At 37.7% G+C, this 12,172-nt stretch overlaps 1 protein-coding gene across 6 annotated transcripts in view; it reads right to left on the minus strand.

The window, feature by feature from the left end:
• The window catches only part of ADAMTSL1 (ADAMTS like 1), a 180,373-nt gene that overhangs the window by 35,483 nt on the left and 132,718 nt on the right, over positions 1 to 12,172 (minus strand). For 5 of the 6 annotated variants that reach the window (XR_007630626.1, XM_050329953.1, XM_050329950.1 and 2 more), the window contains 2 exons: positions 6,633 to 6,760; positions 3,186 to 3,314 (listed from right to left, as the gene is read on the minus strand). Coding sequence is in view for 5 of the 6 variants with exons in the window: in XM_050329953.1 (XP_050185910.1) it covers positions 3,186 to 3,314; positions 6,633 to 6,760 (257 nt within the window). In the remaining variant the exon portion in view is untranslated. The remainder of the gene's footprint in view (positions 1 to 3,185; positions 3,315 to 6,632; positions 6,761 to 12,172) is intronic. The other variant, XM_050329952.1, reaches the window with a different exon arrangement.

The raw sequence follows: 12,172 nt of genomic DNA on the forward strand, positions 1-12,172 counted from the left end.
CAGTGAAGCTATGTCAAGTGAAATAATATTGATCAAAACCACAACACTATCTCTGTGGTATAACCAAAATAGAGTTTCATCTTGACATAATTCACATCACTTAAACTTTAATGGTGACAATTAAACTCTAATGCATCCATAACGATTTTGTTTTCCCTCATCTTACAGTTAATATCTGTAGATTTCAGCTCAGAACACAGATTTTGACAGTTCCTATGCCTTTCTTAAGAAGTTAAAGGTAAATAGGAAATGATTCCCTAGGCTCTGGTAGTGGTCTCTTCCATTACCTCTTGTTTTTAATAAGCCATCTCCAGACTTATCAACACCTGTCAGCAGCAAGTACATATTTATGTTCCTTGACAGAAAAAGCAATTTTAGAAAATATCATAACTGATCCTTAATATTTCTCTTATAAGTATTTATTTTACTGTCCTGCTGACTTTCAGTAAAGATGTGTCCTCACAGGAGCCAAGACATCCAAATCTGATACACGCACAGTTCTATACTACAGACTATACAGCACAGTGATAGAAACACAATTTATAGTAGTGGGATTAACTGCCATCAAATTCTATTTCAGAACAACTCTCATTTGTTGTGCTGGCTCAGGATATCCTGATACGACTAGAGGGAAAGTTCTAGAAGGAAAAGGCCATAGCTTTACAAGACTGTGTGAAGAGTTTTTTCATCTAGATAAATCTCCACATAATTTCTGGATACACTAGTTTGCTTTCTAATTACGTAAACTTTGTTCTCACATTATAGTATCTTTTTTATTACCAGATGTTATTGCATTAAACTTTGTGCTTTAACTTACTATGATCTGCTAGCCATTTCATTGTTTATGTTTTCTGGCAAACTACATAGCTCTAAAGTTCACCTACTCTAAAGAAGTAGGATACATTTGCTGACTGAAGCAACAGTGCATGTTACGCTTATCCTTAAAAGTAATCGTTCTAAGTAGAATGATTAAAAATATATTAAAGGATTGGATAATTACAATGCTGATGCTAAACCAAAACGTTTGTGCTTACATTAGAAGGAAAATTGCTTTTATTGTGCTATTCTTTTACATCTTCATGAGATGGTGTGTTTTCGAGGCATAGGTGAGATAGCTGATAAAAATCACTTGTTCTTGGATCACTTCCCAAGGTAGCTTTTTTTTAATTGCTGGTGAATTATTGACACTATTTCTGTGAAATCAGAATTCTAGTGGCTATAAAATATATCTGCCCTCATTACTCACTCTCTTATTCCCTGTGTAACATTACAGCTTGTGGTTTATGATTTTATAATAATTTCAACAGCTTTAATCTCTGGTGTCAAATATGCTTTCTGTGTAGGCAGTAGCAAAAGATGGTTTTCTCATCCATGGAGAAAAACAGGATTTAAGCAAATTTCTTCTGCATCACAGAAGATTCCAATATACAGTAATGCTACTAGCTGGCAAAAAGCCTTCTCCAAGGAGAGAATACAAATTCTGCAGTGCCACTGCTAAAATTTTCCATTGCAGATGTACATTGTCACAGTAGGTAAGTTTCATAAAACAGAGAGATGATTTTCCTCTCAGAAAAAGCCTTGAATTTGTGCCCCTGACCATGCTGGGCTTCCCTCATGTACTTTTCTGATGCTGTAAGTACTGTGGCAACTTTGCCTTAGCCACATCCTGTTATTTATATGATGACTTTATATTGAAGGGAAATGGCTGCACTTCTTGAATCAGCAATCCCTGTCTGCATCTGCAGGTCCTCCCCATCTGCAGTTGAGAGAACCCAGAGAGAGAAATCCAGAATAATTTAAGTTCATACAACTTTTAATCTCTTTCAACAAATGTCAGTACAGGTGATCATGCAGGTCTGGGGGTAGAAAGAGTACTACTTTCATCTTCTTCCTTGAAAGTGTCTGGACATCAGTCTGATTGAAGACAGTGTCTAGAGGGTATATAGAGCCTCTATATTGAGAGGGTAAGAGAATAACTGAATTTACTCCTTCATGAACCTCTAGGAAAAATGATACCATACTTTTCTTTCACTCAGCCCCCTGAGAGTAATTAATAAATTGTGATTCCCGATTAGTGTTTTGCAATTACAAACAATACGCCCAGCTATTCTGTATATTTTGCTAAAGGGCAGATCACCAAATAGTGACAAGTACTCTTTTTTAGGTAACAATTTGTATAGAAGTGTGGTTGGCAGCACTTGAAGAAGAAAAACGTACAACAATAAGTACTTAAAGTGAGCACAAAGTGCATTTGTATTTGTATTTGTATAATTGCAGTGCAGATGCTTATATAGAGTTATCTTAAGTAGCTTTGCTATGGGACAAGAAACTAAAGGAAGGGTCTACGAGACTTCATACAAGTCTCCACCCCAGATATTTATGTAACATTCAGCATGGTTTACTTCATGTTTTGTAAGCTGCTCTCTTCTCTCCTGTGCCCCCTCATAATATGCAAGAAAGTGTAATGAATCAGCAGTCTGGTCCTGGGTCTTAGGAGATTTCCCAGCTCTCTCTCTTCCCCCACCCACCATCCCCATATCAACACCATTCCCACCAATAGCCATAGGACTGCCACATGCAGGTAAGGTCAACCTATTTTGGTTACCATTGGAAAGAGACAAACTGCCTTTGTAAAGACATTCAGGCTCTGGCTGGAAAACAGCCTGTTTCAGCAGAATTTCTCTGAATTCCTGCACTCTCAAGAGGAAAACAAAAAAAAAGAAACCCACAAAGAGAAAACCCAGAAAAAAACAGTGTGCTACCCTGCCTTTAATTCAAAATAGAAGTTTGGCAGGAAAAGAAGAAACTAAGTGGTGTGGTCTCTAAAAACCTCATCAGTGAGGAAATGAATCAGTCCACGGTTGTATATTCTCATCAAACATCCCCAGCACACAAGAATGTGTATCAGTTCTGTTGTATCTACATCATACTGTGTATCTCCAACAATGATGCCTGTCATATTGCCTCAGCCCAATTTACTTAAGCCACTACATTTATCTTGTTTGGTACAGATAAAAGGAGCACAAGTTCTATGGTAAGAATTAACAGAAGCAATGAAGTTTGCCTGAGAGCTAGGAAAACCCTGCAATTTTACCCAGCTGCAACTGGACATATCAATTTAGCAAATAATCCCACAGAAATTTATAGCCGAAGGCACCTGTATGGGAGACACAATAATTTTTTACCTGCAACCTGGCAGTTAATGGTAACATTTGCTTTCTGGATTGTTTTCACCATGCTTCCAATATCAACAGTGACAGCAGGTAATTCAGTGTTGATCACAGTAGCTCTTGATGTCTTTATCAGTGGCTTTCCTGCATAAAAGAAGCACCACAGCTTATAAAACCAAGCACACTGGACTCATATGGGACAGACGGCCTGGAACACTCTGTGTGAAAGTACACACTCCAGACGTGAAAAAGTGAAAATGCTGAAGTATGAGGCCAGCTGCTTTTTATAATATTTCAGTGTCACTAAATTCCATGGGTAAAGCTGTCTTGAAAAAAGAAAAAGCATACTTGGAGCATAGGCAAAATACCATTAAAGCCATATGGACACATGAGAATCAGCTGAATCAATAAACATCAGTACAGCTGGAGCTGCAGCAAGCTGCTTGCTTATGCTGCAACCAAATACCACCCTTTACCAAAGACGAGACATAGGAGCCTGAGTGATGGTTACAGGCACATTAATAGGAATGGAGGAAGTTTAGAGCAACGTGCAAGCTATTTACACATAGATCAAGGTTTCTTTAACCTACAGTGGTAACACAGGGGAAGACCAGATCATCACTAGAAAGTTTTCTCATAATGTCTAGTACAAGAAGATGAGGGGCATAAACAGTGTTAATGCATAACACTGTTGTTACAGGCTTTAGATAAAACAAAACAGGTTCTGTAACGGAAAGGAGTTCACCTCTAATAGAGATGCTGCTTGGCACACAACAAACTTTTCAAATTGTTTTCAGTGTGCTTCCAACATTGGTGGCACAAAACAGGTCAGAGATACTCAAGTTTAGCTTTGAGAGAGAGGAGTGGATCAACAGAGCTGACAAGAGCTAAATTAAGGCACTCCCCTGCCTCACCCAAATCTCAGGATGTTGCAGGAGTGGCAGAACATGACAACATTGCTTTAATTGGTATAGGACTTCAGTGGTTTTGACTCAATGTTGTATCTTCAAACTTGTCATTTTCTGAAACTCTATAAATCCTTCTTCTCCCTCCCATTTTAAATAAAGGGTCAGATACAAAACAGGTTCAGATATGGCCATTTGCCTAAAAAAGCTACAGTTTTAGGCTAATGTCTATTACTTGTTACATTTGTATGTTTATCTGGAGGTGACCAAGGAAGAAAAGATGGAAGTGCGAAAAAGAATTTGGTTTCATTGAGCTCATGGAAAGTCCTGAAAATTTAATTCAGTCCTAAATATAAATAGCTCCTTATAGCTGTATTTCCAGAGCTTTTAAAAGATGCCATTCATCTGGAATTCTTGTCTTATCAGTTTGGGTATTTTTTTTTTTTTTTTTTATTTTGGTGATTTTAATGCCTAAGAATAGCTAAATAAAATATTATCTTTTATTTTGAAGTATCTCCAAAACTTCTCATACTCTGTGACAAAGTCCAAAGCAAAGAAAGAAAAATTCCTCAGCTATCCTTCAGCCTTTTATTTTCTCCATTGGTTTCCACAATGCCATCAAAGATTAAAAATATTTTAGCTGTTCAACCCAGAAATGAGTAGGAAACCACTGAAAAAAACCAAAAGGGAAGTATATTCCTTTTTTTCCCATGCGTGTGTAAAATGAATCAGAAAATACTTCAATGAAATAGGCTTTCAGCCCCACTCCTGATCCTTCTAAAGATGACCTCAGCTCTCCAGGTTTTTTGTGAAAAAATGCTTCTATTATACCAAAAAGATTGTTACTTTGTTCCAAAAACTGTTCAGTATCTCACTATGATATTTATGGCCTCATTTTATGGGCTGTTCAGCTCTTTGCCTTGGATGTGAGATGGAAACGTATACCAGTTCCTAAGAGTTCAGCTTGAGTCTGGGATGTATGAACGTTAATTCACCTAAAAGGTTAAACTATGGCCTTGATAATTAATTATAATAAAAAAAGTATTAGCCTTCCTGTGCTACATGTATACCTAATGCTCCATTTACTTCTCATAGGATCACACAAAACTGTCTCCACAAACTAAGTTGTACAAAGACTCTGGCTTTTAAACTCACTGGAACCATGTGGACAGAATACCAGTTTCAACTAATGATTTTTTAACCTGATGTTCGGCTTCATGCTGGTGCAACATAAGAGGTTTAATGTGGAGTTGCTCCTTCGAAAATATGATACTGTCTTAACAGCAGCACCTCTACCCTGCTGCCCGGGATCCAGCAAAGACATTCCTGATCTGCAGTAGTGTAAAAAGGATCAGTATCTTTGGTTTTGCCTACAGGTAATATGTAGCTCTAATGGAGATCTTCGTTTTTCACTCTGGAACATTCAGTTGTTCTTATCCTAAGGGACAGACAAGGTCTCTTTCCAGTTGATTTACAGATAATCTGAGCTTCACTGCTGGCCATTGCTGCATTCTTACATTTTCTTAATGCTTCTCTTAACTGAAATTTTCTCTGTGTTTGCTGTAAAAAGCTTAATTTTAAGAATTAAAGCATAACAACAGCTATTCCTTCCTCTAATTATACATGGATATGCTGGCAGCTGATGGTTTCTGCCTGTGCATGGGAGACTTCCAAGTGCTTTCGCATGCTGGAGCAGTGAAATGGAAAAGTCTGAAAAATCAATAGCTTTCTAGCATTCTTAATGTGTTTTCTTTAGCCTTGGTGATAAATAGGATCCTACTATAAAACCTCTCTGCCTTGTCACAGTCATTAATTACCTGTTCTATTCCTTCATCTTATCAACAGCTCTTCATTCATGTTTGCTGCTCCATCATTCTGCTAGTCCTGATGTAGTTGTGAGCCTGCTGGCATTGCCTACCAATGAACCCCGAAGAAGATGGATTAATATACTACCATCCATTCCCCTTGGCTTTTATATGGATGAGTTTTCTTTAGAACTGGATTTTAAACTAACACAGGATATTTAGTCTGCTTTAGAACACAACTGTTACTAAAGAAATAGAAATAATGGAAATAAATTTCTTTGCAAACTTCTATTTGCTAGCAATTGAAATGGTGTCAGACCCTGCAAGGGACCAGCTCTTCAGCTCTCCTAGTTTTCCAGATTGCTGATGTACATCTGAGTAAGTCCTTCAATCAGAGACTGCTAGACTTGAAGAGATTAATGGTAGGTTTAAAATGAAGCATATGAATTGGGAGGCTTGGAACTGCATTGCCCATATAGGCTGCAAATAACCAGGATAAGCACCGTCTTCAGAGCATATGTCATGAGAGAAAAAGCACTGATTTCTTCCAGAAATACATAAGCCTCACAAACTATCTATGATAGCTGGACTATGCCTCAGGGTTTTCCAGAGTTCACACCCTCTGTTTTCCCCAGCGTACCTCACATAACACACTCAGCTTCATCAGCCATCTCTTGCACCACAAATAACTTCTGTCCGGAATCGCACAAATAACATGGATCATCCTGCAATTGTAGAGGTTGAACTATTACCTGCTAGAGTAACAGCAATGGAGACAGAGTCAGATCCCAAGGCATTGGATGCATTGCAAGCATAGAAACCCACATCAGCTTCCACGGGTGCTAGAATCTGCAAGGAGTCATCAGGCTGAAGGAGTATTCTGCAGTAAAACAGAATGAAAGATGGAATAGTCTTTTAGTTCATGTGAACATGAACACATTGACTGTGAATTTCTCAGATGTAGGGGTTTTTTTATGTTTCAGGCCTTTAAGTTATATTAAAAATCTATTAAATTTAAAGTCTTACATTGAGACTGTAAGCTGTGATTACTTAAACTAAATTTTAGCCTCATTCCCAGTTCTTGTACTCCTGATATGTGTATTAGAGAAAGATTGCCAAGTTATGAGCACATCTGCCCAGTGTGGGCAAAAACTTCCTTCTCTGCTGTGCCACTTCTGTACAATGCTGAATCAGTTCCCTAGTCTTTCTGTCTTCCAGTTCTGCAACACAGGAGTAGCAATATTAAAGAAAAACCAAGTTATTGCAAGGGAAAAGTCAGGAAACCTGATGAAGCTATGCAGCAAGAAGTGAAGTGAACCACAGGCTCAATGTTAAAGCCTGAAATAGATTCCAAATTCTTTTATTGATGAGTAGTTTGTACAAAATCAGTAGTCTTTTTGCTTCCCTAATAAGTGGAGACAAAGACTCAACTCCTCCTTAGGCTGAACTAACTGTTTTCTCTGCCAGTAAGAGGAGCCTAATATAATCTTAGTGTACTGACTATGGGTAAATGGGATGAACATGGCCTTAGTGCTCTTATGAACTGCTACTTTTCACAGTCTGGTTTTGCAGTGGAATAACTCATCAAGTTATGACATATACCTGTTTCAGCAAGAATTCAGTCCTCTTGTCAATGCTTATGTACCCTTATTTTCAGCACAGTGAATTTCATGATTACTGTTACTCTCTTTTTTTTTTTAGCTGAAACTGTTGATAAAATCTAATTATACTGTTCTCATCAGCACTTTCAGCAGCTGTTGCATTTAAACTCTTAGTTCAGGCTGTGATTGATAACGGCAAGAGTGAAAGTGGGGTAGGAAATGCCTGTAAAACATACGCAATAAAAGTCTGCTCACAGATCCTGGAATTGATGAGTCTCTTTACACTCTCATTCCTCCAACGAAAACTGTTTTCTCATGGACCAAAAAGTAGCAGATACTTGATTTTGTACAATTTTGTGGGTGGTAGGTGTCTAAAACAAAGCAGATTAGGGCCACCCAGCAAAATCTATTATAACAAAAAGATACTGAGTTAAAATGATTTTTCCCACCCTTTGTGAATAATAATACAAACAATAACTATAAATAAAAGAACTGCCCATTGTTAACCAAGTTTTGTAAATGTCTAGAAAAATGCATATTTGCAAAACCAACATTAACACTTTTTAAATTGAATCTATGCTTGCACAGCCAAAAAAACACCATTGGTTGAAAAAATTCCCTTCCCACTTCCATTGCCAAGGATCTTTTTCTTAACCTCTTAGTCATAAACAGGGCTAATTTCTAGTTAGCCACTTCTAACAGTGACAAAAACTAACAGTTTTTTTTACTCACAAAACTAGTGTTAGCAAGCATCAGTATCTCACATATAAATTTTTTAGTTTAACACTGACTGGTTCAATCAGGACATGGAATTTTTAGAGTTTCAGAAGTTGTCCCAAATTATACGAGTCTGTAAAATTTGTAAGTCACGTACATTCTGCCTGCATGTGTGCAAATACAGTACACAGGCCGATCTTCCAGTCCTACAGCAAACTAGTGCCTACAAGCCTCCTAAAAACATTTTAATAAATGTTCCTGTCACCTTCAAGTTGAGGAAGGAGTTTGTCTAGCATCACATCTGGTAAAACACAGCAGTGCACAATTGTTTGTTGTTACCACCTCTGCTGATGTAAATCTCTCTTTGTCAGTTTAAATCACCTCAAGATCCAGCACAAATATTTTTAGAAATAGGAATATGCCAGTCAGATACTTGCCTTTTTAAAAAAAATAACTTCCAACACAGCTCCATCTTATTATCTTTTAAACCCAAGTTTTAATGTACTTCTCCAGAACCAAACTAATATCCTCTTCTTTTCAATAATTCTTTCTGTTATTTGTGTGTCACAATTTGGCAGAGCTACTTTTCTTGGAAGCAGATCTCTTGTTATCCTTCTTTGTATAGAATTATTTTGGCTGATTTCCCTATTTGCCCACAGATTGCTATTTTTGCTATGTACTGAGTTGCTTGTCAGTGGTGAAAAAAATACCAGCTACAATTCTTTCTGTCAGCAGCATGTCTTCAGAACCTCATCTATGGACTTAAAATAATACAGCTTAATCAGTTTCATCTCACTGCTCCACACTGGATTGTCTCCAAGCCAAAAATGTATTTTACAGGACAGTATCAGTGACTAATTCTGATAGCAACTCACAAACACCTAACTCTGTATCACCTACTATTTACATTCTGCTTTATATACATTTATAAAATATACTTCTGTTTTAGAAAAGTTGATTATCAAGAACCAACGGATTCCCAGTGATGGAAACTACAGTATACTTGGAACGCTTACGAAAACACGCAGAAATTCCTCAAAGACTTTTCACTTTTAAAACTGATTCCTAAGAAAGTAAATCTGGATTTTTTTTGAAATAAAATGTTTTTGATCATATACAGAGTCCATATAATATCAGGTACTATCAGGCTTTGAAATGGCACTCAGAACCCATGCTAGTGTTAACTTGACACTTTAACCTTAGGAGAGCCTATGGACACTCATATTAAATATGCACTCCAGGCTGAATATGCAGACACAAGCCAGGAATCTTCTACTGGAATCAAAGATATTTTCAAGTGCTGCAGCTTTTTTTGTATCATATGTTCTCCTTCCACTCAGTAACTGAAAAACAACCCTTTTTTGGGGCGTGTATTATATATTTTTGTGATGGTACCTAGACTGAAGCTAAAAAGATTAATTTTTGCACGTGTAGTTATGCAGTAGGAGTCATACTTTTAAATGGATGAAACAGCTTATGGAATGGGGCAGTGGGAACAGAGCCATACCTTGATCATCATTACTGGACATCACTGATCTGACAAAATCCAAGGCCACAATGCAATAAAGTGTGTGCCTTTATCTTAGTGTTTTGTATGTACAGTACAGATACATATCACCCAACCTAAAACAACCAGCCTACACTCTAAAAATCACAACACAAACCAAGTACTTCTGGAACTTCAGTATATTTAGTAGGGCATGATCTGAGGAACTTCAGCACTACTCTCTGGCCTTCCTCAACAAAAATGTCTCTCTTTGATACTGATATGGGAAAGCCCACATACATCAGTTTTCTTACCCCCATTAGGACAAAGGTGGGCTGGAAAATTGGTTACCCTTCTCTATTCAGTGGCTGACAAAGTATGAAGAAGGCAAACTGCATAGCTGAAAGACAGCTCAGGCATACCAAACAGCACTGCATGCACATGGCCTTGCCGTTTACAGCAGCACACTGTGAGACTGCTTAAACCGCACCTTTCATTGACACAGATGACTGGCTGACAGCAACAGCATTCTCAGGCAAAACCAGAATACTGCTATTAAAAAACCCAGCAAAAAAAATCCACAGCCCAACTTTTTTACACACTATGATTTCTAAACTTCTGTTACCTCCAAACTTACAAGTGCTGAGTACATCTAAAACTCAGAGCATGGTCATTTCCTCCCCACCACCAACCTGAGAAACCATAAATGATGAGTACAGAAGGAAGTTCACAAAGTGGAAACTGCCTCAACATTTAAAGAAGAGTTCTCAATGAATAATGCTACTAACCAGCAAAGAAATTATATTTTCCTGAGTCTTTCTGATAGAAATTTTGAGCACATACAGAATGGCCTGACAATTCAGAAACATAACACAGCATTTAGTGGTATTTTGGCCAAACTGAATGGAAAAAAATGGTTGAAAAGGAATTGTAAAACTACATATAAAAAAATTTGAACTAGAATTTGAGAAATAATAAGACTGTTTTATTTCAGCTACCTCTGAATCTACCTCTTGCAACACGATGGCATTAAGCACACGTTAAGCACTTTATTTAACCCGCCTTCCCTTTCATGCATACCACAGAAGTCACAGTCATTTCAAATAGAGAAAACAAAAATCCCTTAATGTCACAATTCCAATGGGATATAACCACTGGCAATGAAAATAGAAGCTTTTATTCAGGGTGGTGTAAAGATATTTCCACAGGAATATGTCCAAGCAAAGGGGTTCTATGGGTCCAAGCCTTGATTATGAGTGCATGTGATTTCCACCAGAGATACATTCTCATTCTTAGTGACCTCTCCTCCTTCAAGAGTTACCATTTTTTTGTGTGCAACATCCAATATACTTACTAGCCTTCAGGCAGAGAGGCAAGAACCAGGAAATTCAGATCATTAGAGGAAACAATGATTTTTGGAGTGATTCAGTTACAGTAAAAAAGTGACTACATGCAGATGTCTTAACTGAGGTCAGTATCTTGTGCAGAAAGAGTGGCTACAAGATCCCTGGACAGCTTTATTGTACCATGTTGGTCAATATTACTGCCTGTTACACTCTCTGCCTGTTCTTACTCACAGAAAAGAACTAAAATATAAAATCCCAAGTATGCACATGAGAAAAATTTGTTATCAACACAATTAAGTAAGCACTGAAAATAATGTCTTTTTGTGTGCTCTTGCACACAAATGAATAAGGTGGAGTGATAGGAAAGTAAAGGCTACCTGAAAGAAATATAATTTCTGTGGTACATAGACAAAAGTGTTCTGGCTACACCTGGGGCCAGAACTCTGGAGTTTAAACAGACAAGGATTCACCAGGACACATCAGAAGACTAATGCTAAAAGATCAGTGTGTTGAGATGACAGCAGAGCTGCAAACAGCCATGAAGTATGGTTCCACAGTTTTGAGACTCCATCAGAACATGCCAATGGTGATGGCAATGCCCCTTGAGGTTTATCCTGGGCAGTTTTATGCATGGATGTATGTGTGGAAGCCAGAGGCTTCGCTTCCTCTGTCTTCTGCTACAATGGAGCACTGTGACAAATGTAATTTATATATCCAACAGAGGATATTAGTAATAAGCATCGACCAATTTTTGTATCTTTCATATTCAATGAATATCTTTCATATTGGTATTTCGTATGAATACCAATCTTCATAGCAAAAATCTCCACCTTTAGATGGAAAAACAAAACAAGGTTCCCAGTCTCTAGACATGGAGGGCTCTGTTGACTGCATGAGGCACTTACCTATTTTAATACTTTACAATTCCTTCTTTTGGCTTACTCAGTCAGAAGTTCCTGTTTGCCACACCAGTCTGACCCAGTATCCACACCTTCCTGAAGAGTTATAGTGCCCTGTTTACCACTTCACATGATTTTCCCTTCTTTCTGCTATCAAGTAAGACTACAGCAAAATATGGTTTTGTCCATGGGACTGACAGGCAGTAAAACACAGAAACCAGAGAGTCAAAATATCAACTACTT

The sequence above is a fragment of the Myiozetetes cayanensis genome, unplaced genomic scaffold (genome assembly GCF_022539395.1).
Source record: "Myiozetetes cayanensis isolate MyiCay16 unplaced genomic scaffold, myiCay2020 scf4, whole genome shotgun sequence".
Classification (NCBI taxonomy): domain Eukaryota; kingdom Metazoa; phylum Chordata; class Aves; order Passeriformes; family Tyrannidae; genus Myiozetetes; species Myiozetetes cayanensis.